Source organism: Desmodus rotundus, chromosome 1 (assembly GCF_022682495.2).
Source record: "Desmodus rotundus isolate HL8 chromosome 1, HLdesRot8A.1, whole genome shotgun sequence".
In the NCBI taxonomy this organism is placed as follows: Eukaryota; Metazoa; Chordata; class Mammalia; order Chiroptera; family Phyllostomidae; genus Desmodus; species Desmodus rotundus.
Window position 1 is genome coordinate 187088639 of NC_071387.1, and position 26824 is coordinate 187115462.

A 26824-nucleotide genomic window follows, 5' to 3' on the forward strand; every position below is an offset into this window, starting at 1 on the left:
ACACCCCCCCCCCATTTCCTTTGGTCTTCCCAGTCCCATCACCTTCCCCATTCTCTGCATTTTGGTGGAGTGAGTCAGAATCTCATTTTACAGATGAGGAGACTTCCCGCAGGAGTTCAGGGGCTTGCCTCATTCGGGACTGGAATAGCTAACCTCTTTTCACGATCTGTTTCTTCATTCATCAACTATTACGGAGTACCGATTACATGCTAGTGCCAGCTCTGTGCCCAAGCCACCCGGCCTCGCGGGCGAGATTAGTCATGAACAGTTCGAGCGCTGGGAGGACGGTGCTGGCGGTGCAGGAGGGAGCGCCCGGTGGGGTGCGCAACGCCGGGCCCGGAAAGGTCTGCCCCACCGTCGGAGCGTTCCAGCTCCTCCGCGGGTCGGAGCGGCTGGGAACGAGCGTAAGGATCCCGGCGAACGCTCCGGCCGCAGCCCGCTGGTTCACTGAGCGCCCAGGCGCGGGGCGAGGCTCCGCCCCTCCCGCCAGGCCCCGCCCACCGCCAGGGCCCGCCCTCCCACGGAGCCCACGCTCGGGCCCCTGACGAGGTTCGCCGGAAATTGCCGAAGCCCCTCTTTTTTCCCTTCCTCTCCTTTCCCTGCTCTCCCTTTTCCTTTCACCCGGGTTCCCTCGGCCGTGATTTCCCCCCTCCCCCTCCTTCCTTCCCCATTTGAAATCAAGATGGAGGCTCGCAGCCGCCCCCGGCGTCCGTGATCGCGGAGCTCCCGCCGGCCCCGGGCCCCAGCCCTCGCCACTCGAGTCTCGCGCGGCGCGCGCCGCTGCCCGCGCTCCGGCCGGCGCCGCCGAGGCCGTGGCTCCGCGCCCCCGCCCCGCGGCCAGCTCGCGGCTACCGGGCGGCGTCCTCGTCTATGTGGGCGCGCTCCTCCGGCCGAGCCGCCGCCGCCCGCCGCCGCCCCGGGGCTCTGCGTCCGCGCGCCGGGTGCGGGCAGCTGGGCGCTCGGCTCCGCCAGGCCCGGCGCGGAGCGGGCGGCGCGCAGCGCTAGGGGCGCGGGGCCCGAGCCGGGCGCGGCCGCCGCCGCAGCCATGAGCGGCAGCAGCGGCGGCGCCGCCGCCCCCGCCGCGTCCTCCAGCCCCGCCGCCACGGCCAGCGCGGCGGGCTCGGGCTGCGGGGGCGGCGCCGGCGAGGGGGCCGAGGAGGCGGCCAAGGACCTGGCCGACATCGCGGCCTTCTTCCGATCCGGTGAGTGCAGCTGCGGCGCTGTCGGTGCGCCCGGCCGACCCCGCCGGGAGGCGCGGTTCGCGGCCCCGGCGCGCCCGGCGCTCAGACGCCCGCCGGGCCCGGCGCGCTGTCGCCCGGGTCACTGCACCCCGCGCCGGCTCCTGGACCTACAGCGGCGGGTCCCGCTACCCGCGCCGCCCTGCGCGCCGCGCCTCCGCGGGGACGCCGCCGACTCGTCCTTCCCTGCGCCCGCCCCGGTGCCAGAGTAAAATCTCCCGGTCTCCCGACTCCGGCGACCGCAGCTCTACGGCTTGCGGCGCCGGTTCTTTGTTTCTTTTTCTGGAGGGCCGAGGAGGGGGCGGCGGGGATGGCGAGGGCGGAGGCTCCAGTCCCGGAGGCCGGGCGGACGGGGGCGGCGGGCCCGGGCCCAGAAAAACGGGCTCTCAGCTCATCTGGGCCGGTCTCCGTGGCCGATTCGTACCTGGCCCTTCTTCGACCTCCTTAGCATCCAGGTTTCTTAGCTCGGCCCTCTACCTGTCACCTCCCTGGCCTCGGTTTACACTTCTGTGAAACGGGGCAGCCACGGCTTACGCTGCCTGGGGGAGGAGGGAGGGGGCCGAGAAGCAGGGTCGGCCCGGAGGCAGGTGAGCCACGGTCTCCGGGGACGGCCCAGGAGGGACATCTGGGAACATGGTGACCCTCGGGAGAGGCGCGGGGCGTGAGCTCGCGGGGCACTGGCTGGGTGGCTGGGAGGTGGAGGCAGTGCCAGGTATCTCTCGGGCGAGGAGGGGGTGGCCGCGGGAGAGGCGTGCTTCGCGATCCGGAGGAGGCGCGGGGGGCGTGACAGGGCGTCCCCCGGACCCCAGCGGCGGCGCCTTCTCCCTCCCCGCCCAGATCCCGCTCGAGCCGGGCCCGCATCCCCGCGCCCCCGCTCCCAGTCGTGTCTCCGCCCGCGCCCGGGCGGCGGCGGAGAAGCTGGCGGCCGCAGCTTCGGGGCCCGCAGCCTGAAGCGCAGTGCCCGGCGTGCCCGGCGCTGGGCAGGGAGGATACAGGCTCGACGCGGGAGAGCGGAGGAGGGCGGGCCAGGTCCGGGCTGGGGCGGGAGGGGTGCGCGGGGCGTGCGTAGGGTGCTGGTGGCGGCCCCGGCGGGACGGCATGGCCGGGGCTGCTTGGGGAGCGGCTTGCCCTGGGGCGCGCGCCAGAGGTTGGCGGCTCGGTTTCTCCGTGGCCTCTTTCAAAATACAGTCCCTAGATTCGGTGAGATCACTTTGGTAATCCGGGTCACACGGAGCAGTCTGCAGCGGGAGAGAGATGATGAGAGGCAGAAGTTAGCAGTAACAGTAGGTACCTCGATTTCTTGGTCTTTGCCAGGCGGGGTTATTTTTGAGTCAATTTAACAGTTTGGTTGTGGCAGGGCGTGACATATGCCGACTCAACAGTGTCAGTTTGGGCTTGTAATATACTCCTTGGTGCTCCCTCTCCCCCTTAGGTCCCTGCAGAAGGTAAAGGTTTAAGAAAACATGAGCTCGGAATGAAAGCGTTTTTCTTTTTGTGCACGTAGCTGGATTGAGCAGCCCCTTCTTACTTCTTAATAGCAGAACTGGGTCGTCTTCCCTTCATGCCCTGAAGCTACAGTCTAGCCTGTCTTCTCTCTGACTCTCCCACCTGTCACAAAATAATAGATTCGTTGCAAAAGTTCGGCTCTCTTCAGTTAGAAAGGCTGCTGTGCTCTGCAGTTGGAATTTATGGTGCTTGTGAGACCGGGCTTTCTCACGTCTTTATTGTACGTTAGAGAAATCACTTAATGTTCCTAAGAGCCCCCGTAGACATCAGGTTGGACTGGATGCCCCCCGTAAGCTTGCCCCGTGTCACTGTGGCTCCTCAGGATTTATCTGGGGAGATAAATCTGCTGGTGGCCATGCCTAGGCCCATGCTTGCTCGCAAGCCCTGGCTCCTGCTCCTGTTCATTTTGGGCCAGAACCAGACAGTGCTGCTCGCTGGTTTGCTCCTTTCTTTGGCCCTCCAAACTGATTTGACAAACCATCCCTTTAGTTGTTTGACTTGGAGTCAGGAGCTAGAGCAGATTTTAAGTAGGCGGCAGTTGCACTGTCCCATCCCAGGGGTTGTCTGGAACGTCTTTTAAAAGTGCTTCACCCTCCTTTGGGCAGCTGTGAATTCCTGACCTAGATCTTGGCTCCAGCATCTAGGGCAGTGAAGTCCAGCAGACGGGAGAGAGGGACCATTCATTTGGATTGGTGGGGGTGGGGAGGGGGTTTGGTCAGGACAGATGAAGCAGGAGGACCCTGGTGGGGAGCTCAGCTGGCAGAATGGCTCAGGCAGGGAAGCCTCCTGGGCAGTTTTGATTGAATGTGGATGGCTGGCTGAATGGAGAGGTCAGTCCATTAGTAAAATGTGACATTCTTTCCTAAGATGTGGAGAAACAGAAAACTGGTTGCTATCGACTGTGGTGGACATATCCAGGTGCGAGCATTTTTCCAGGGTGTTTTTGAGCCTGGGACCTAAGATTGCCGGTGTGAGCTAGACAGGGTGTTTCTACTCATTGTTTTTTCATTTCTCAGCCCTGAACTGTTTGCTTGGCCACCTTATTTTCTTTCCTTCTTTATATTCCTTGTCTGCGCTGCATTCAATTTTATCTTTGTAGTCACACACTGAAAACTGGTACTTCTCTCATTCATAGTTGGATGAGAGAAGGGGAGAGACTTTATAGTTTAATAGGACTTTTAAAGAACTGGAATGGGCTGCCATTGGATTTCTCCATCACTGGAAGTGCTTAAGCAGGGGCTCTGCCCCCTGCCGAGGTCCGGAGTTGAGTGTGGGGAGATGGCTCAGAGCTGTTTCACTCCCATATTGTGTGGTTCCCCCTGAGCCCCTAGCACCTCATGGCTGTTCTCTGCTTTTCGTTGGGTAGTGCAGGTCTTCAGAGCTATGACTGCCTTCCCCTCTGCTTCCCCACTGGGTACACCCAGTGTCCACCTTCTTCCAGGTCTCACCTCATGTGCTGTCGTTTTATTCTCCACTCAAGCCCTTGGCACAGACACTTCCTGTTCATTTGGACAATCCCGATCCCCCTTTTATAGATCTGGCACTAGCAGGCAGGTCAGTTAGTGTTGAATTGAGCTGAAAAATGTGGTTTATGGTGTGTTAAAGGGCAGCTGAGATTTTCTGCAAGTGTTAGTGAATTTCAGACCTCACTTTTTTCCTTTGCACAGAGCTCAGCACCAAAAAAGATAAAGCAGATTTCAAAGCAAAAGCAAAACAAAACAAAACATCCTCCCCCCCCCCACCCCCCCACCCCCCCGCAACACCACAGAGGTGAGCCAGTACAGGTTTTTATTATTTAATTTATTATTTTTAATTCACAGAAAGCTTTCAGGGAGCCTGAAGGGCTTGCTCAGAATGGGTGTCTGGTAGAGGCGAGGCCAAGGCTGGGAAGCGCCCCTGGTGGGGGCGCTCTTTCCTGGACGCCTCTCATGGCCGGGACTCCGCTTACATTAGTTCTCAAACCCGCTGGGACCAGTCACTTTTATTGCCAATCTATTTTGGGACTCTGTTCTTGTGGCAATAAATTATTCTTTCGGAGCTCTCTATTTAACCTTGCAAGTGCGTGCGTGTGGGGGGGTGCTTACATAAATGTAGTATTTTTAACTTGCCTGGCATGTTTTAGGTTGGCATTAAATGAATGTGCAGAGAAGAAAGGCTTGTGGTTTTTCTGAAGTGTCGTGGCCCGTCGTGCTGGGTTTTTTTCATCATTGAATCGTATTCAGGACTCCTGGCAGCAGCCCTTCTCTTTGCAGTGGAATATGTGAAGGAAAGCGGGTCTGCTACCTAGGGAGGGAGCCCCATGCGTATCTTTCCACGTTTTGGTGTGATGGTTTCCTCATGGAGGATCAAAGGAAGAGTTTCTTCATATTTATGCTGCCAGCACCACGTAAGTAGCTGGCCTCCAAGCATGCCAGGCTACTTCTCTGTGCCTTTACAGCCTGGCAGCTTTGGTCTTTGTGAGCACCAGTGATAATTATTATATTATGGAGTCGGCCCTTGTTATCCTCAGTATTTTGAAAAGGGAGGTTGAAGAAAATGTAATTTGATAGTGAATGTTGGTTTCTTGTGTTTTGGTGGCACGGTGAGGCACAATTTTAGAGGAAGTAAAGAGATAGCTAAAAAAATAATCCTATAAGTGACTTCCAAGAAATCAAAGAGCAGTAAAACAGTCATTGACAGAAACTTTTCATTGAGACCCTGTAAACCGACTTATTGATGTGTGATACTGTGTTCCCTTTGCAGTTTGACTATCCCAGATTCAAATTAAGATTTAAATGTAGCCACTTTAACCATTTAAATGATTAACTAAGATTTAAATGAAGCGAAAGGTTCTGTTGAAAATGAAGCGTGTTGTTTATATATGTTCTTCAAATGTGCATTAAAAACAGGTGATTAAGATGGGGTTTTTTGACCTTTTAAATATTACGATAAATTTGGGCTGTGTTTTTAATGAAAAGTGAAAGATGTGTTTGAAGCTGTCATCTAAATCAGCTGTATGTGATACTTATTTTAAGTTTATGTACTTGACTCCCCTACTAAGAAAAATAAAATTTTATCTCATATCCTTGGCAGAATTCCAGAGTAAAGTCAAATTCTTAATCAATAGCCACACTTTACTCCCCAGTAAAATCACTTATGTTGATAGGGATGAATTGTGCTTTACTATAATATAAAAAGCAGTCTTAACACCCCCCTTCATGCCTCCTCAGTTCTATAATGAATTGGTTTTTATTTCCTTAAGTGTATGGTCTTGACAAAGTTTCAGTAGCACCACTGGCAGGAGGAGCAGCGACTGTGGACAGTGCAGGGTTTGGTTGGGGTGTGAACACGGGGGTTCTGGTGGAAGCTGGTGGCATGCACTGACGTCCCCTGTCGTTTCTTTCTCTACCCAGTGTTCAGCTGAGTAGACTGGGGGCACTGATGGAGTGACTGGATTACTGTCTTGCAGACAGAGATGCTGTCTTTTATGTCTTCTCCATGCTCCTCAGCCCTGTTTGAGCTGATCGTGGGCAGTGAACAGGATGGGCCCTGGATTGGAGAAGGGAGTAAGAGGGATCAGATGGTGCAGGGCAGAGCCCTCACTCTTGCCTTTCTCCGGACTCTGCCGATGGAGGGTTCAGCAGAACAGAGGGCAAGGGTGTGAGCGTGGACCTGGCATCTTGTCAGTGTCCCTTGCAATTAGGAATTCTGGCTGGTGACGATTCAGCTGGAGACATTCAGGAATTTCTCTTCCTATACGTCTGAACTGAGGGCAAAGAAGCAAAAAAGGAGCGAAGAGGCAGGAATGAGACAGGGCCCTCCCTGCACTGCCTTGCTTTCTGCTGCCTTGCCCTCTGCCCTCTCATTCTGTCCAGGGCCTCTGTGCCCATGGTGGAGGTGTTGCCTCTCAGAGCCTTTGCCTGCTGCAGTGCCCAGTCCCCACTGGACCCCGATTATCTGCCACCTCTGCCAGTCATAAAGACGAAACAGACAGCTGGCTCAAATTTCCAGTGTAGTCTCCCAGCCTTTTGACATTATTAACCCTTATGTACAGACAATCGTCTGTTGATGGGAAATTGTGTTCCCGTGTTGTGTTTAATGATTAGCAAGTGTATACTCTTTTTCACCTCCCATTCGCTAATGGAAACACTCCATTTGCTTACTGTGTGGTTGTTACCCTAGCTGCTGCTTTTGTGTTTCCTCTCCACATAAGGAAGCCCATTGAAACCTACAGTATTGGGTTTCAATAATTTGGAACCCAATTTGGACCTTTGGGAAAGGTCTGTGTCCAGAGCAAGAGTACGGACTTCTCAACCAAGAGGCCAAGGTTATTGAGCTGCAGGAAGAAGGGTGCGGCCTCTGGGGTTTGTTCTTAGTGACCCTGTAAGATGTGATCCAATGCCAAAAGTGCCGTGGAAAGATAGAACCTCATTTTGCTGAAAAATATACTTGAGTTTTAGGTTACTCTTTTGATTAACCACATAGCTACTCCTGTGTGGTTGGGAAGGATTGTGAAGTAATCTGTAGAGCAAATCTTTTGGAAGCATTTTTGGGATTTCTCATAAATTAGTACACTTTAGCAATTACACTGACAGAAAGCTTTAATGAAAACGTTAGTTAACAGAAAGAATAGATTCCAGGTCTAGGATACTTTGAGTTAATGGTGTCCATGTGAGTTAATCTGGCGGTGGCGGCGGCGGCGGCTGCTGCTGCTGCTGCTGCTGCTGCTGCTTCTTACAGTGTATAGTCCTATTATGGACAGCGATGCATTGCACTTGGTTTCTCCTTAGGAGGGGTTTCTGCAGGGTTTGGGCAGACATGTGGACCCCTCAGTTCCAGAAGAGAGGTCCTTTACTCACCTGCTGCTGGGAGGGGCTGGAGTTGCTAGCATTGAAACATGTAGCTGTGAACTGCAAAACTGTTACATTGACTCAATTACTGCTGAGTGAAAGAAGGCAGTCAAAAGGCTACATACTATATGATTCCACTTAGGTGATATTCTCAAAAAGACAGGGCTGCAGGGAGAGAACAGATTGGTTGAGTGCCAGGAGTGAGGGGTAGTGAGGGTGTGAATACAAAGGGGCAGTATGAGGGGCCTTTAGAGAGATAATGGTGCTGCTTTTTCATTCTGGTTGTGGTTGGTGATATGTGTCAGAATTCATAGAACTTTACCGCCCCCCCCTTTCCCAAAGATCCAGTTTTACTATATGTTGATTTAAAACCTAACATTAAAAAAAGGCTAACAACAAACAGGGAGTAAACATTTCTTACAAACCAGACAACAAACAGATACATAATAAAAAGGGCTCCTTCAGATCTATAAGACAGTCTCAAAGCGAAATAGGCACCCAGACAATTCAAAGAAGTACAGGTGCCTGACGAGTGAATATGCAGCCTTACTGGCAATCGGGAAACACGAATAAACACCACAAGATACCAACAAAACCGGTGGAAGTTATTTCTCTAGGTAAAGTGGAACAAAGCTGAGTTAGTTTGGAAAGATTTTCTGTTGATTTGAAAGATAATAATGGTCACTCAGACTGCCCCATGTGGGGCCAAACTTCCTGCAACTTCTAGGGGTAGTCTAGGGAGACTTTAAAGATAGTTAAGGAGAAATAAAGATCCTTTTCCTGGGTTCCATACAACATGTTAACTTGGGGAATCCATATGGCATATAAGTCAAGTCTGTAGGCTTAAAAACAAAACTATCTTTAGATATAAACAGTCACCATTTTTCCTGGTTTAAAATTTCTCACTCAAGTGAGTTTTGCTGCCGTCCAGGTAGAAGAGGATAGAAAAAGAGTGGTATGAGCAGGATGGCCTGCAATGCCTCAGCATTCCTTAAGAAGGAATTGCTAGGGGTAGGTTTCCTTTGGGAGATTGGGGGCTGCTCCTGCATTAGTATCTGTTTCCCCTCTGTTCTTGGGCCTTCATGTGTATACTGGACTTTGCAGCTACCTCTTTCCCAGTATTGATGACTAATGAGTGAATTCATAAAGTGTTAGTCCCCTCACTTAACATTCATAACCATAAAATAAAGCTAGTCTTGAACTTGAGGAAAACACAATGCAAATTTAAAAGTACAGTCCATGAATATTTTTATATAGTGTTTCTTGCTGTCTTTTCCTCCCTTCTGTGCATAGGTATGTGTATGGGTATTGGAGGGGTCATAAAACACCCCACTTTGGAGTTCTGTGGAATATGTGGTTTCAATACAAGATGGAGTGAATGAACATATCAGAGACTAATACGGGAATTGTATTTTATTTTATTTTATACTTCATCTCTGTTAAATTTTATTGAAGAATTAGCAGAATTAACTGGCAGAGTACATACATCAGACTTTCTAGAATTTGCTATAGTAGAATTTCAGAAAAAAATGTAGGGTGGTAATGATTAGATTTCCACCAGGTACAGTTGTGTACATAACATCTCTGGAAATTGTTGGGTAGTTACAATAGTCCTACAGCAGCTGAGCTATTACGAAGAGGTTGTGGGATTTGAAATCTATTTTAAAAGGACCCATGTCTCCTAGTATATATGAAGTGACAGTATAAATGACATGTATGCTTTCAGGTAAAATATTTTAATTTGGATATTATGTATCCAAAACTTGGGCCTCATTTTCCATCTTTTATCCTTTTGCTTCACTTCCTTTTCTCACATTGATGCACATCTTCAAGGGTTCCCCTCTTGCTCCTGGTTTTCAATCCCACTGCTGCAAACCTGTGGGAGGACACTCCTAGGTCAGTTAACCCTTGTTCTGCATGACAAATGTGGTAGGATCAGCAGGAATAACAATTTTATTAGTATCTGGATAACTTGATCAGTTTAACTTCTATTGATAAATGATAAGGGCCAAAAATTACAGTTCCTCTATTATTTATTCTGAAGGTACCCACAATTATTGGGAAAAAATAGTTTGACTAGAATATTGTTATAAATATTTCTACTTAACTAGTCTCGCACAATAAAATCTTTAACATTTAAATGTCTTAATATCTTGGCACCCAAATAACCAGAATAAATTCCTCATTGGTCTCATACTAAATGAATAGATGTTTCGTGTTTGTAGCCAGCTTTGTTTAAAAAAATTCACGATTATGAGCAATTCCATCCCTCACTGCCCTTTCTAGTACCTCAGTGATGCTAGGTGGTGTGCAGGGGACCACCATTAATAGCTCAAAAATTCAGATTGCACAGAAGCAGAGTACATTTCACACTTTTATTTAGAGTTATTTCACCTGCATCTGCATTGTGTTGCACTTGGCCTATATATCTTGGGTTCAGGAACCTTGAGAACCAGTGATAATTTGGTGGTTTCCAGGCCATATATTTTCTTCCTGTGATGGTTCATCTCAAAAGACCCCTGATAGGTTGCCTGTGCAAGAGCAGTTTCTGGTGGGAGAGGCTTCATGGGAGAGTCGTTAGGTTTCAGCGGTTTGTTAGCTGGTCTGCTTACCTCTTTCTTTCCCAGTATGTAACTGTGGTCCATGAGATGCAAAATTTGCAGGATCTATTGTTGAGCATTTCTCTCCTCTCCCATGGCATTGTGCATTAGGTCCTGTCTCACTTCTGCAGGGTTCAGCCTATTTGTGAGATAGGACCTTGCCCCTGAACCAAATTGCTGGAAACCTTGGGCTGTAAACTTTGTGCAGGATTGAGAGGGGATCACTGTAATTTTCTGTGACAACTTGCAGTGTGCATATGGGGCCTTTTGGGAGAAACTAGGATGCTGGGCAGTTGTGCAGTGGCCAGCTGGCCTCCCATGCTCTCCACCCTCTTGCTATAATCTAAATCTTTCACAGCTGCTTCCAGGGAGAGGCCAGGACTCCCGACACTGGGGGTCAGAGAACACCTTTGGACTTATGCTCCAGAAAGGAGTAAAATAAGCACATGCGGAAAGCAAACAAATGCCTGCTTGTAAGGTCATAGGACGACATGTAAAATATGTCTGTTTTCTCCAAATGCCATTAATGCCAATTCTGTATTCTAAGAAAACCTGGTAAAGTCTCTCTTAACTGTTGTCTGTACTACTGCCACCACTTGCTACCGTCTGAGTGTTTAGGACTCTGAATACTGTGCAGGTGTTTTATATACATTTTCTCATATAAAATCAAGTCTCTGCACCCAGCAGGGAGATGTTGTGGTGTGTTAGAACGAAGATTTAGGCCTCTGGGGAAGCAGAACGACTTGCCCCAGGCCACACTGATGTGTGGGCCTGAGCTGGAATTTAAACCCAAGGCTGCCAGACCTCAGCATGCTGATCCCCTTCCCTTCCTGGTGGAGGGACAGTAGGAGTGACCCTCAGTGTCCCACAAGGGCCCTGTGTTGTAATTTTCAAATCTTTCAAAGTGGATACGTATATCTTTGTGTGTTGAGGATCGAAGCTATAATTTACAAGTCTCACACCAAACAAAAGTTGAGTGGAAGATTCCAGGGTATAGCAAGCCTTTTTCTCATGTTGGTCTAGGCCCTGTAATTTCATCTCTATGCCTTTCCTCTTCTCGGCTAATTAAAACTGATGTTCCTTTTTACGTACATAGCCCCAGTACCCCCAGCTATCTGAGGCGTGTGACTATGTGAACTTTCCTGGTGTCTCCATCCCCCTGTTCCTTGGAAGTCTGTAGAGGAGTTCTGGTGGAAGTGTGGGTCCCTGCTTCCCTGGCCTGTGGACTTGGACTGCAGTGCTGGTTAGGAAGTCTCTGTGGCCAGCGAGGTTGGCGGAGGGAAATTTGGGACAGCCTGGAAAGGCTAGCCAGGGAGGGAAGTTTTTCATTGTTGTGTGTGACACATTATAAGGATTACCAGGGCCTCCTTTCTCTTTTAGGAAGGGAACAGAGGGGGGGATCGGGTGGGGACAGGCCATAGGCTGCTAAGCTGCTCTTTTGGGGACAGTTTTATAAGGTGGGTGTGGTAACTCCTGGTTCTCTCTATATAGCTATTTGTTGCAGCCACTCATTTCTTTGATGTTATTCATCGAAACGTAGATGATGATGTGTGGTCATGGGAAATGGAGTTATTTTTCACTGTTTTCTTTCAGTGAGATGATTCCCGAGCCTGTGCTCTAGGTTTTTCCTTCTGTGGGGTGCATTTTTGTCCGTCACAACTCACCCAGCCCCTCACCATGGTAGCTTGATTTGTGGGATGCTTACGCAGGCTTTTCCCCACCTGGACCTCCCAGCGCCATCCCACACCGGGAACACAGTCTGCTGTGTGTCTCTGAGGAAGTCTCAGTCTGCCTTGGCCTTTCAGTATTTCAGTCAGAGGGTGGTTGAGATGTTGGCATCTTGGGTGTAGACATTGTATAACTGGAAGGTTTATTGCATCTTAAAAAGTTACGCTTTTTGTTTTCTCCTAGTTTGTTCAAGGGGTTTCTATGTCTCAAGGTGTTTTTTTGTTTGCTTAATTGTTGCTTTTTAAGTTTCTGGATTAAAAGAATAGGATGGGCCAATTGTTGAATGTGAGATTGTGTTGCTTTTGACATAAGCTCAAATTTGTGTTAACTTAGTTTAATTGAGGTTTCACGGTATAATTTTTGGCTATTGTGCCAGTCTGTGTCTTCATCGTTTGATGGTTGTTTCTTTTTTCTTTTGGGGGGAGGCGAGTTTGTTGTGAAAAGTCACAACTCACGGTCAAAGAGGCAGGAACTCAGACTCAGGTTTCCCAGCTGTGACTGTTTCACCACACTGGTTACCCCCTCCCCTCCCCCACCATAAACTGGAGTGCACACACATGCACACACATATATGCACACATATACGTGCATATAATTTGCATATTATTTTGTTTCTGAACCATTTGAGAGCAAGTTGCAAAGGCGATGATGATGCCTTTACATCTAAATGGTGGCTTGATATATATTTCCTAGGAGCAAGGTCATTCCCTTAAATAATGATCCAAATCAGGAAATGAGTTTTGCTGTAATATTACCATCTACATCCACTGGCCTTATACAGTTTTACTAATTGTTCCAGAAACATCCTTTTTGGCAATTAACCTTTGTGGTTCAGGGTTCCATCCAGGGTCAATGTGGTATTTAGTTGCTGTCTTTGGTTCCCTTTAATTTGGAACGTGTGACCCCGTCTGTCTGTCTTGTTACCTCAATATTCTTGAAGATTACGGTCTGTCCCTTTGGAGACCGTCCCTTGGTTTGGGCTGTGTGAGCCCCGTGCCTGGGTTCAGATTGTGCGTTTCTGCCGGGGGGCTTTGTCCTCCCGGGGACACCCTGTCAGGGACATAGCTGTCAGCTGCCCCACTGTGGCGTGTCCGCTTGGGTCATTTGGTTCAGGGGCTGGTTACCAGGTTTCTCCACTCTGTTTTCCCCTTGTAATTAGTTAGCGTTTTGTGGGGAGATAATTTGAGACTGTGTAAAATCGGGTCTCTTTCCTGACTTTTATTTGCTGCATGTAGCATCCATTGATGATTTTTGCCTGAATCAGTGACCGTGATGGTTGCAAAATGGAGTTTTTTCCTAACTTCATCGTTCCTTCTATATTTTGCTGGCTTTGCCCCACAAGGAAGAGCTTTTCGTTGTGCCCACATACTTACTGGCATATGTCTGTCCTCATGGATTCCTGTCTCACTCAATAGGTTGTAGTTCTTGGCTATCATCATTTAGTTTGATGTTCAGTTTGTTCAAGATTTGGCCAGTGAGAGTCCTTCGGCCTCATTCCTTTATCTTTTGTGACCTGTCCCCATCATTTTTTTGAGTCCCTTCTTATTTTCTGACACATAAGGTGTTCTAGGCTTATGTTGTATTTTCCTTGCTCCAGCCCTGGAATCAGCCATTTCTCCAAGGAGCCTGGTTCATTCACACAGAACGGTGTTTAGAAACACAGTCTGGGCTCATTGCTGTAGAGGTGCTGTTGCCTTCAGAACCTCTCAGTGGACAGAGCTAGGAAGTGTGGCGTGTGTGTATCCATACGCGCACAAATATATGCACGCCAGTGTACGTATTTTCATATATGAATGCATATCTCTCTTCACTTATCTATTTCTAATCAAACCCGTGAGTTTATACTCCTGCCTTCTATTCCAGTCCAGCATCACTGGGTGCATTTTAGTCTTCCCTTTTCTGTATTTGTAATTCCCTTTTTTGACAGCGAATCTCCCTTTATCCTCAGTGTCTTTATGGAGTTACTCAATCCTAGTGTAGGCAGAAGGTCATTTCAGAGTGCTAACCCATCCCACTGTGATAAACAGATCTACAGCTTCCACTTTAAACTATTCAGGTCGGCAGTTAGGGGTCAGCTTCTGTTCAGCTCAGTGCCTGTCCGTCAGTCATCCGGGGAACACAGATGAAGTGAGGTGTGGGGACTGTCCAGAGGCGTGTTTAAGAGAAGAGCTGCCAGACGCCATCAACAGCTCACTTGCTGGTGATGTTGACGCTCACATTTGAAAAAGAAGGGTTGCCAAAAAAGAAAGATTAATTTCTAATAAGTGCAGCTCACAAAGAGGACACCTGTTGTAGCCAAGTTTGTCATCTTCATCTGCTGCATGTGTTAGTTTCTGGAAGAGAGGAAGAAAAGGCACGTGTTGAGATAATAAAGACTGTGTGAGGGGAGGTGGGGGATGGAATGCAGTGGGTGTGTGGTGGGACCAGGAGGGTGGGGAGGTCTTTTCTCAGGAAGCCGCGACATTCTGTGAAGAGGGATGGAGCGGAGTCGTGTTGGAGTCAGTCATGAGTCATGGCTCGAGAGACTCTTGCTCGCTGCCTTTCATTGACTCCATGTTTCTTCCCAGAAACAGCTGCAGTAAGTTTAACACAGCCGGTAGTTTCTGCGGCAGTGCGGGGTTTCTGGGAAGTGTGTGCGCACTCTGTTCTAGAAGTCGTGGACCCGTGAGTGCAGATCGTGTGTGACAGGCAAAATGAGCGTTGCTGTTCGGTGTTTTTCTGTAGTCAGAGATGACGTAGAACACGGGCCCTTGAGTGGGGGAGAAAGTCTCAATGTCATGTATTGTGTTCCGTATTTTCTGGAAGGGTCCTCATGCCTGCTAGGTCATGTTCTGGAAAATTTGGCCTCTGCTTCTAGAAGCCCTTCCTACAACCAGACTTTTTAGCAAGAAAGAAGAATCATGATTTTCTTATTAATATTTTAAAGGGAAAAGGCTTTTTTATGTTTTGAAAATTAGGAGAGTAAAAAAGGTCACGAGGCGAAGAAGTGGGAATGACTGCTAGCGGGTCAAGCCCTCTGGGGGAGTCTTGGGTTGAGGATGTTCTGAGATTAGCCAGTGGTGATGGTTACACAACCTGTGACTGTACGAAAAACCACTGAAATGTACACTTTAAAATGGTGACTTTTACGGTGTATGTTATCAATCAAAAAAGAAAACAGATCATGGCTAAATAGGCAACTATTGCAGGTTCTTAAACAGCTTCACTCACTGAGCGCTTACTACACACCAGCTACTAATTTTCGTACCTCCCTGCAAGGTAGGTGGCAGTGACATCCAATTTTATACGTGAGGAAGGGAGCTCAGAGAGCTTTGTTAAAACTTGCTTCAGATCACTAGCTCTGAGGGACGACGTGAGGATGCCGAATGCACAGTGGTTTCTCCCAGAGGTGGGTGCCCTGGGTGGAGAGGAGGCCTTGCCTGGCTCCTGCTGTGCCATGCATATCACACTGAGATTTCTGACTGCATTTGGGGAGCTTTATGCTTCCCTTTGTTTTGGTGTCAGGGAGGGAAAAAAGGAATCGCCCCTGTTTGAAAGACGGCACTGTGGAAGATCTGATTGGGCTTCACTGGTGATCTGATGGTGTGTTTGGTGATTTCTTAGAACACTTCGGATTAACTATCCCATTAAAAGTTTCAGGGAGTCTCAGACTCGAAAAGAAGAGAACAGACTTTCCTTCCTGGTAGGTGGTGTATTTGGGGACAGCGACTGGCACTTCTGAAATAGTTCCAGGTGATGATACTTCAGTCTTCCTAATAAATGTCTGGGAGAGGGTAAGGCACAGGCAACTTTGTGAGGTCCTCCTACTGAAAATGGTCCTACCATTAAGAATCACAGCCAGGGCTCTCCTGCTAGTGTGAGTTCTGTGCTCTTGAACCTTGGAGTTAGCTCTGCTCACTCATGAACAGGAGCCAGACCTAGAGTAAGAGAGAAACTGTATTGATTTGCATAGAAACTATTGATTTGCATAAAATCGCATATGCTCTGTTGCAAGAATTTTCATTGTGCCTGTTTTAAAATTGAGTTGACACTTCATCCAGAGTATTTTAGCTTCACTTAAAAGGAGTCTCAGAAAGAAGAATTTGTGTGACTTTGAAATGACTTTTGGGCATGGTCCCTGAAAGAAATGAACCACTGAAGAATTTTGTTCTCTTTAGTGATTTGAAACCTGCCCCCCCCCCCATTATACATACTGAAAGCATGTGAAGCAGGTTGGGGTTTTGTGTGCTGTGGAGTGCACCTGCGAAGAAGGGACCGGAGGTCTGGCCAAACAAGCGCCTCCCTGCTGGCCAGTGACCTTTTTGTGCTGTTTGGTCTGTCAACTTTGTTTCTGAGTTTCAAGTGCCCAGCTCAGAATTATTGAATACTTAGCACTTGAAGTGGTTTCATCTTCAAAGGACTTTGAGGGCATTCTTTAATGTGCGTGGCACTGTAAAATGAATGAACTGTTTATCCTTTGGGCAGTGTCAATATGCCAGGTGCCTTACAGCTGGAGAAGATGCAATATTCCACCACCGGGAGTTTACGTTCTAAAGAGACAAGATGATTAGGCAGATCCTCTTCTGGCCTCTTTAAAAACGTACTGGGGAATAATATAGAGTTAAAATTATAACGGGTGATCAACTAGCTCAAGTCTGCCTAATTGAAATTGTTCTCAAGGTGAAAACAAAATTTGAGATGCTCTTCAAAAGACATAGTATATTCTCATTTATCACACATTTATTGATATATGTTGATATGTATAGTATTTTTCCAGTGTCACAGATGAGGATTTTGGTAAAGAGGAGGGCAGAATCATTTTCAGTTCTCTTTCTGCTTCCCCCAAATCCTCTTTTTCTTTTGATGATACTTTGTAACCAAGGCTAGGGTTGAATCACAAATGCAAATTTTTGAGTTTCAGAGCTGGTCGGTTTATCTGCCTTATCTGGGCTGGCCTCAGTTGAGAAAGGCTTGTAGGCTTCTTGCTGGTCAGCCTCTCAGGCCCCCATCACACACCCAAGTCTGTGTACGTGCTCTCGAACCCGTCTTTGTGTTGGGTGTTCCCTCCTGGGTTTCCCTAACTGACTCAGCCCAAGCATCACTTCCTTTGGGAGACCGCTCTTGTCTGGCCTGGCCTGGCCTCGCTGGTCGTCAGCGTTGGCATGGCAGCTTGTGGAGACGACCTCCTGGTTTTGGTGCCTTTGGGATGTTCCTTGTGAGGTGAGGTGCGAGGCTACCAGCCCAGGGCAGGCCCCCAGTAGAGTCTGGTTGTGATTTACGCCCATGGTTCCTTATCCCAGGCTGTATCTGAATTGCCTGGGAAGTTTTTATAAGTACAGATTCCCTAGAGATTTTGACTTAGTAGCCAGAACAGGGCCCTGGACTCTGTATTTTGAAAAAGCCCTGCTGGGAGGTCAGCTGCACAGCTGGGTTTAGGCACCGCTGTGTTTTGTCCACACCCACTGGTTGTGAGTTGCGGGACTGCGGCCAGTCTGTAAGGTGTGATACGTGTTGTTTGCAGAATCGTTCTCACTTACATGTACGGAGGAATGGAGGAAGAGAATTCGGGCCGTTTATGACAGGGACATCCTGCCGAAGGAAAAGATCTTGGCTCACGGAGGACTCACCGACCAGTCTGGCTTTCTTTCTGTGAACAGACTGAAGGCACAATTGGCCCTCCAAACTCGCATTTGAAGTCACCGTGTTGCCATAGAGATGTTATGTAGTGTTGAAGGAGATGAGAGAAATCACATCGTAAATTATCAGAACAGATGGCTTGTAATTTAACACTTTCCTAGCCCATACTCTTTGTACTGTTACTTGAGAACATTTAAAAATACCAGTTCTTACTTTGTTTTTTTACCTGTAAAAATGCGGGAGTTCAAAGAATTTAAATGGGTATTTTATATGCCATCGACACAATGTAGAGAGACAGTGATGGAAGGTGTGGGGGCTTCTTTTCCTTTGCTTTTAGAGCCCACATGTAATTTGCGCCCCCCCTCCCCGGTTCCATTTATAGAATTCATTCTCTGTTATTTTTTTGATAGCACCAGCCTGGGATAATTTTTATCTGGGATAGTAATTGCGACGTGCTCCCGAGGGAATGGAAAGATCATGTAGGTTCATTTCCAAGGTGTTTTACATGTGATCAGCCTTGCGAAGGGCATTTCCTTCGAGAGGACCACACTGGAGTTTTTCTCCCTGTCTGTTCTGGTAGGGAACTGAGACCTGAGGCCAACACGGGAACCCACGCAGATGCGCACACGCAGAGTGGCTTGCAGTTTACGTGTGTGAATGACCAGAGTGGACACGTGTCTAAACCACTTCAGATTAAGGAAATGATAATCTTATTAGTGTCATTTAAAAATTCAGTAGAACTTACCTTGTTTTTTAAGTACTTGTAGTAAACCGTATGTTTAACCTATCTTTAGATTTTTATCCTCACATTCTTTTTTCTTTCTTTTCTTTTTTTTATTATATTTTATTGATTGTGCTGAAAGGATTCAGGAATTTTGTCAGGCTGTCTCTTCATACATTTTCATGACTTATGTATCATGTGACATACATGAACAGTTTCTCGTGAAGAAACTGTTAAGAATTGTCTCTAGACAATTCCTGAGTTGCTTGTAAATAAATGTGTGTTTTAAACTGAGTCCGGGCTTTGGCAGCATAGGGCCCTTCTCCTGGGTCCTCCTCTGCCTGCATGAGGACTTCTCACTAGCGTGTGCCACTGGGTTGGTGGAGGTTTCTAGTGCCACCCAGTGATGGAACCCGTAAGCCCAGTGGGAACCTGACTCTCTTGGGTGCAGTCATTCTTCCTTCAAGATGAATCACTGAGACAACTGAAGCCCTTCATCACCTCCGCGTCAGAGCTAGAGAAAAATTGTAAAAGTGCTTGGTAATAATATTTGAAAAATCTGTAGAACAATTTTATGAGGACCCAGAGCCATCACAGGAGTGAGGGGAAACAAATGTGTGGTTAAGCCCTAATGTCTTTGATAAGCACGGACACCATTTGGCAAGGTTGACGTAACCGCCTGGGAACTAGCCTGTCTGCTAGCACCAGCTGGAACGAATTGGGATGAAACTGCCCAGTTATCAAAGTGCATGGCTAGAGGGGTGGAGATTCGTGGGCTCTGTAAACCCACCTGTCGTGTAATGAGGTGAGGCTGACAGTAGAATCTGTCCAGGATCCGGTTTGCATCAAGGGCAGAAAGGTGTCCAGGCCCAGGATCTTGTTTTTCTCAGATTGTTTTAGGATGAGTGGATGACCTCCTCCCAGCCATCTGGATTTGGAGAGTCACTGGGTGGCTTGCCATGTGCTTGTTTCTCATCAGTAGGGAAGTCTAATCTTTGGCCTTTGGTCGGGTTGGAATGAATTCTGTTTGTCCTTCTCAGCTAGCCCACTGGTGTTGATGTGATTGGCTTTTTTCTTCTATTAAAAAGATTTCATTTATTTATTTTCAGAGAGAGGGGAAGGGAGGGAGAAATGGAGGAGAGAAACATCAACAGCTTGCCCCTTGTACGTGCCCCAAGCGGGGACTGAACCCTCAACCCAGGAGGCATGTGCCCTACCTAGAATCAAACTGGTAGCCTTTTTGCTCTGCAGGATGATGCCCATCCAACACAGCCACCGTGGTCAGGGCTCTTTTTCCTTTTAAGAATCCCCTAAACTTACAGGAATTGCCTTATGGGAGTATCTGCATGTTCGATCCAAATTCAGCGTTTCACATATAGGCCCTGGGCCCTGAAGTGTCCCTGTCATTTTACCTGGTGAATTGCTGGTTCGCAACACTGAGGGCGCATAAGGGTGGAGAAGCATGGGCAGCAGAACAGGTGGGCCCTTTCCAGTGGGCCCTTGGATACACAATGGTTGTGGAGCTAGTAGCCACCTCTCAGCCCAGGGCGGGTGGGTGCTCAAGAAAAATGAGAGAATGACAGCAACCCTGACCCTGCTCCTACCAGCTTTATTTGATTTATCCTTCTTGTTGACCACCCATCTTTCTTTCTGAGGTTCTGAGTCTCCTTGTGCCTTCAGGGGGACTTTCCTCTGCTTAGGAGAGTGACTCACCCAGAGGTCATCCTCACTGCTGCAGCCCTTCCCAAACAGAGCTCCATCCACCCAGAAATAAGCTTGTCGGTGCCCCCCGTTTAGCGGTATCCTCCTTAGTCCTGTGTCTCTAGTTTCGCCAGCTTTCAGAGGTGATACAGATCAGCCAGAATGGGATGGGTGGTGGCTGCTAGGGGCACAGCCATTGATTGCAGGCTTGTTAAATTGACAAACACCTTTTTTTCCCTCACTAAATGGGCTGTTAATCTTTCTTTCTTTTTTATTCTTATTTTCCCCATTTCTTCCCTTTTCCTCGACTTCTCTTGTCTTTCTTCTTTGACCACTTAGGAGGCACCGAGCTGCTCGCAGCCATGCTACCCAGTGTTGGAGGCAGTCAGAGATAAGAGTTTGATTTCTGGGGCAGGACTTCTGGCGAGTCTAGATTAGGCATTGGCACCTGCGTGTGCTGCACTCAGATACCCGCTCCCCCTCTGTCCGAAGGCCCCTCCATCTGAGACGTCTGTGTGTCCCCTCTTGCCTGTACTCCTGTGTCTCTTCACTAGGCATGGGCTCCTGACTCCCACCCTCTGTCTACTTGGCTCCCCCATCCCCTCACCCACATTTCATTGAATGTAAAATTTGCTTTTCGTGATGATTCTAATAACCTGGCTTTAGCAAATAAATCCAATGGTTCTTATTTTGGAGGTAATTTAATCTCTATCCCTAAACTATGGCATATTCTTATAATTCCATTTGACTCACAGCTGCCACATAATTTCTTGCTGATTATTTTATTTTCTAAGCTGTAATTTACATTGAGGCTAATTCTTAGCTCATATTTGTATCCCCAGTGGCCTGCACACAGTTGGTGCTTACTAAATGTTTACCAGATGCACAACGAAATGCATGTTGCATCCCCATCTATACCCAGTGGGTGAGAGACCCAGATGGTTCTGTTACTCTGGCATGGCATCCCCTCCTCTAGAAAGCCGGGAGTGTGCTGTGTGCCCGTGGAGTGTGGGCGGGGGCAGCCCTGGAGCAGGGAGGTCGAAGTGGCCGTCCCCTCTTGTTTGGATGCATTCGTGTTGCTGCCGTTGATCTGCTGACTGCTATTTACTGTTAATAATTAATCCTCAGGACTCAGGCCTCTGGTGCTTGGACTTGTGACTCCTATGAAGTCCTTGTCTCTACTCTGGCCAAGCTCAGTGCAGACCCTGATCAATATTTGCTGACTGATGGCTGAGTTTGATCAGTCACGGTGGAGGGGAAGAAGCATCTTTTATCAGGTTTTCTTTGAGCTGTAAGGTCCAGTCACCTCTGACTGTTTTTATTTGTGATGAGGTGGTCTCCCTGTGAGCAGAGTATGGGAAGGTCGCACTGGGGAGAGATGGCACGGGCATGGTTTTTTCCCGGGAATGTTTGTATAGGAGAGCTTTCCATGAGGCCATTACGAATGTCTTAGGCCCTTCTCGGTCTTTCTTTTATTCCATACTTCACTCCCGTTTCTGGGACTTCTCTCCCCCCCCCCCCCTTTAAAGCTTTATTTACATGGCTCTGAAAGCAGGTTATAGGGCCTTTTAAAATTATACACATCAATATGAGGCCAACCCAGTTTTTCATAAATAGGTCAAGATGTTTCTACAAAGCAGGGTTTCAGAAAACAACCCTATCCTTTAAAGAAAAAAGTATTTTACGGGAGATAAGCAATATTCAAAGTTTCACCTTTGGCAGGGCCTGAGAATCTGAGCACTGCTAGACGGGAATTTCTGGGTGGCCTTGGATGGTGAGTAATTCTGTCAGGTGCCACCGACATTCCAGGAGAGCTGCTGTGGGCCAGGCATGGTGTGAGGTCAGCGATGTGGGGGGTGGGGGGGAGTCAGAGAGAAAAGCCAGGTGCAGGCCTGTAAGGAGCTCCTGGTCCTGGAGAAGCACCTTGATACCGAATGCGCCCCTCGCAGCCAGCTGTTCATAGCAGTGTTCCACCCAAGGGGGTTAGTAACCTAGGTGTGTTTTTTGCAGGTGAATAGGTAATTTTGCTTTGCCTAGCTGCCAAACATTCATTTCTTACTCAGTAGTAAGCTACTTAAATCTCTCATCCTCTAAGTCCTTTTGGATGACTGCGCTTTTTATCTGTACATCAGAATCAGCTGATGACGGTGTGATGTGGAGAAGGTACTCAAACTGCAGCAAATCAGGAAGAGAAGACACTGGCGGGATTTGCCAGATTGTTCTTCACATTTATCTGGGAATAGACACCCTTAAAGCATGGTGGTCATTTCTGGCATGATCCTTGGAAAAGATACAGGACTGTCTTATGTTTGTAAAGCGGAAAAGCAGCCTGAGTAGCTGTGACAACTGGTTCACCGGTGCAAACATTCACAGCATCACAGCCAAGATATCATCCTGAGATCAGGGAAACACCTTATCACTGATTTTATGGCCCTTATCGTCTGTGAAGTATGCACGTGCCACGTATTTAATTCATGGCTGAGTTTTCTGTGTTATCATAGCCCAATGCAAGAGGTATACTTTAAATTGACCCTGAAGCGCCTACATAGTGTGGTCCCACATTGGTGAACTAGGTAGAGACTCCCCAAATAAATAATGCATCCTGTTTTTAAAATAGGAGTTTCTCCTATGATTCTGAATATCTGGCAACAGAATGTGACTTACGCAGCATGGTATAAATTTGTTCATTTTATCCTTTAGCAGAATGACTTGCTTTTGTGAGGCTTTGGGTGCTGTTTTCCAGCACTGGAAGGGCTGGTGGGCGCCTACCTTCTCCTGTTCCTTCTGACCTGGAATGCTGCCTTCTGAGCAAGCCTACAGTTTTTGACGTATTTGGCTTCTTTGACTTGATGGTGGTGCCAGGGTTTAGGAGGTCATGCTACCATTTGCAGTAGAAATGATTACATTCGTGTTATGTGTCTTTTTTTCCATTTTAATCACTGATGTGTGCTGCAGCCTGAGATATGGAATAACCTGTGTTTAAATGCCAGTTTATTATGGGCAGTGTCACCAGGAAACCCAAGTCTCTCTGGAGTGCCTCTCCTGGGGCGGGGCACGGCCTTGGTCCCCAGGGTGGGAACAGAGCACGGAGCAGGGCAGGAGGCCTTGCCCACTTTCCCACCGAGTTCTGCACATCCCGCTGATGGTCTCCAGGTGACCTCCGCAGGCAGTGTCCTCGGGGCCACTCCTAGACGGTGAGATTTTTGACTCCTGCTGTCTGATTTTTACTCTTTAATGAGGTTTTTGAGGTGAATGCATGGATTAAGTTTCTTGTTCTTTGTGTAGCACAGAATTAAAGGGAAATTTAAGACATCCTGGTCTGCTTTTGTTCATCACTTCTGTTGTTTTCTTAATGGACACTGACTGCCTTTCTCACTCTTTTTTCTTTTATAGACGGGAAGGCCCCATTTTTCTTTTACACCATGTTCTTTCTCACACAGTTTCACTTGACAGTTTGAGTTGTATTTTTAAGAGAGTGTTCCCACATTTCCATGTCCTTTACCTTCATAGGACGATGTCATTTCTGATCGGAATGTCTGAGTATCTCCCCTTTGATCTTGGTATTATTACCAGTGACTAAAATGAGTGATTTTATTTCACCTGCGAAAAATTTGGGTTATTGCTCTGATGATACCACTGAGTCCCAGGAAAACTTGCTCGTTTCATAAGTTTTTCATATGTTGGCTTACGAAGTCTATCGTGTTCTTTGTTTTATTCCGCAGGAGAGCTTGAGTTGTACAGTGCGCGTCTGTGAAATGCAGTGTAACTTGTTTATGTTTATTCCGTGCACTGGGGGTAATAAAATTGTTTTCTAAACTGCTGGTTATGATTTCTCATATTGGATTCATAGTGAGTGCTTAAAAAAAGGATCACCCACCCATAGATTTAAATCTACTTTTAGAAAACTAAAAGTGATTAGTACTTACTGGTGTTTTAGGGTTCGTTTGGAAATATCAGTAAGTTGATAGTACTTGATTCATGCAATTGTGTTGTCACCAGCTGTAGAGTGACTTGGTAATTAGACAAACAATTTTAGGAAGAGCTTATTATTAAAAACAAATGGTAGCTGTTTTTATAGGCGAAAGAGAAAGTAAATGAGAAAAGCAGGGTTCCAGGTGATTAAATGGAAAGCAGATGAAGCTGGGGAAAGGACAAGGCAGTGGGAGGGTGGGAAATCAGGCCAATTGTTAGGAACTTGGGGAGATGCCTTACAGAACCCGTTCATACTCCTGGGCACGCGTTCTGTCTCCTGCCCAAACCAGGGAGTCCTGTTGTAACATGTTTTTGGAAGATTTTTTTTTTTTAAGTTTCACATTAGCCATATGAAAGAGGGGATACTATGATAGCTTTATAATGTAGATAATATTTAGCTTTTTCCTTTTTAATTAAAAACACATTCAGTGGAGAGAGGGTAGTAGTTTGTATACTGTGGTTAGAAAGTTTTGGTTTTATTTAAAAACTTGATGTTTACACTTTTGGTGATCTTTAGCTAGTGGCCAAATCCTTCACCCTTCAGTTGAACCATTATTTAAAACAATCATTAATGCTTGTTTACTTATCTGTGCATCATTTACTGAGTGTGTGCTATGTGCCACGCAGTCAGGAAAAGTAAAACTTCCCTTTAAGTTAAAATAAGTTGATTTGAAGTTCTTAAAGAAGATATATATATATCTCCACACATATGTATGTGTACATATACACATATATATATCCACTTTTTAACCATTTGCATTAAATATTAAAACACAACTTAAATACCTATCAGTTTTTAACTTGAAATACAATTTTAGCATCTGATGAAATGAAAATGGAACATTAGCAATTTATAATAATGAGAAATTATTGCAATATGACTTGACCCTAACTCAGCATTCCGATTTTTAAATTCTCTCCAGCCTTGTCCTAAAAATGAAATATCATGAAGATATTTGGGGACGATTGGAAATTACTAAAATCCTAGAGTAATAAAGTAGTAAAATAAAACAAAAGTCCAGAAGACCCAACCAAGCCTGATTTGCCCAAGAAAATAAGGAAATAAACCACCTGGTTTGTTGCTACTTCAATATGCGTGACCGCAGAGAAAGAACTGATTTATGCTTAGCAACAACTGTGTGCACAGCGGATTACTATACTCTTGTAAAAGAAGCAAAATGTTTTATAATAGTTTGCCAAAAATAGAGTGCCATAATAAAAAAAGCCCACTGGCTAAGTCTCATTGGTCACTGTAAGTATTCATATTTTTGATTAAAATTATAGGAATGCCAATCTAAGTTTTTTAGTATTTTGAAGGACTCTAAAATTACGCCATTTGAAGTAGTGCTGCCTTGCTGAATTTTGTAACTTTGAATCTAAATCACAAGCCAAAAAGCCTGAGGTCAAAATTAGATAATTTAAATTATTTGGGTTTAGCCAATAGCTGTTCTTAAGTCTGTCTTATCACTTGGAAGAGTGCAGATGGAAATCACCCACAGAGATAGGGAAGTTGCACCAGAATAATTTTCTAGTAGACCGTAAGTTTATCTGAAACCTGACTAGGTGTAAGGACTGGCTTCTTGCTGTTCCTGCATTATTTCTCAGTCTGAAACGTCCTCCCTGGACTAATGCTAGAGAGCAGGAAGAAATTAGCTAGGTGCTAATTAAAAACCAAAAACACTGCCATCACGCCACAGAGGTTTGGTTTGGTTTTGTCTTTCGGCATAGTGAGTGTGGCTGCCCTGGGTGACTCCTGCCCAGCTGTAGTGGTCACCTCAATACAGAGCCACGTGCTGTCCGTGCTCTGCAAATGCAGTAATGGTGCTACCAAAACAACCATTAATCAGCAGTGACCGTGAAGGACTGTGGGTAAGCTTAGGGAAGGCTCCTGCAGGAAGTGAGGCAGAGGACTGTGTCTGCTGATACTTCAGCATCGTATGTAGCTTTTAGAAAGATCTCCTTGATAACGCTGCAGATTTATGGGAAAGTTTGCCCTGGTCACCATCTGTCTGTGCCGATTTACACTCTGTAACTGGTTTTTAGTAGTTCACATGTGAGTAGTTTACACACATAGTTTGGCATGTACTTTCAAGGCCTGACTTAGTTAAGGCTCTTTTGGGGCAAAAAAGGGAATTGATCATAAGTGGATGGGAGACTCTGAGTCAACTCAGTGGGGAGAGAGGTGGTGTGGCCTCACTGCCGCAACCCCCGCCCCTTCCCCGGGAGCTGCTGGAGTGGGAGCTGAGAATAGCTGCTCTGAGTCCCTCTGTTTCCTGTCTCTCCCTCTGGTCTACTTTATGTCTGCCTGTTTGTGTACCCAGCCAACTTGACCTTGTTTTCAAAGTAGAGGATGCCTCTGCAGAGTTGGTTGGAGGTGCACATGGCACACACAGGGCGGCCACCCGAACCCTTGCCCCAGAGAAAAGACGATGCTGTGGGTGAGGTGACTTTTTTCCTTTTTAAGTTTTTTTCATCCATCCTCCTTACTGGAATAGAGAGAGGGGGAGGAAGGGAGAAAGAGAGGGAAACATCGATCCACCCCTCAACTGGGGACCTGGCCCACAAACCAGGCATGTGCCCTCACCAGGACTCAAACCGGCGGCCCGTTTTCCGTTCTTGGCCAGTGCTCAGTCCACTGAGCCACACCGGCCAGGGCCTTAGGTAACTTTCTAAGACATTCTTTCCACAGGTAGAGATTAAAAGCCAAATGAGTAACAAAGTGTCTAGAGTAAGAGATTTGGGTCTGTAGTCAAAAGCCATGAACTTAGATGGGAAAGAAATTAATTACAGCTCTATCTTCACAGCTGTCACTAAATTCAGCATTTCTTTAAAGTATGAATGTAATACTGCCAGTAGTTCTGGCAGTACCTGTGACTTGTCACCAGTGTATATCGCAGATATTTTCAAATTATG

At 47.1% G+C, this 26824-nt stretch overlaps 1 protein-coding gene across 4 annotated transcripts in view; it reads left to right on the top strand.

The window, feature by feature from the left end:
* Positions 1–564: 564 nt before the first annotated feature.
* The window catches only part of TRIO (trio Rho guanine nucleotide exchange factor), a 322397-nt gene continuing 296137 nt past the window's right edge, over positions 565–26824 (top strand). For 2 of the 4 annotated variants that reach the window (XM_053913947.2, XM_053913953.2), the window contains exon 1: positions 566–1202. In XM_053913947.2, coding sequence (XP_053769922.1) covers positions 1046–1202 — 157 coding nt within the window. In that variant the 5' untranslated portion in view covers positions 566–1045. Of the gene's footprint in view, positions 1203–23106; positions 23134–26824 lie in introns of those variants that run through there. The other 2 variants (XM_053913973.2, XM_071219719.1) reach the window with 2 other exon arrangements.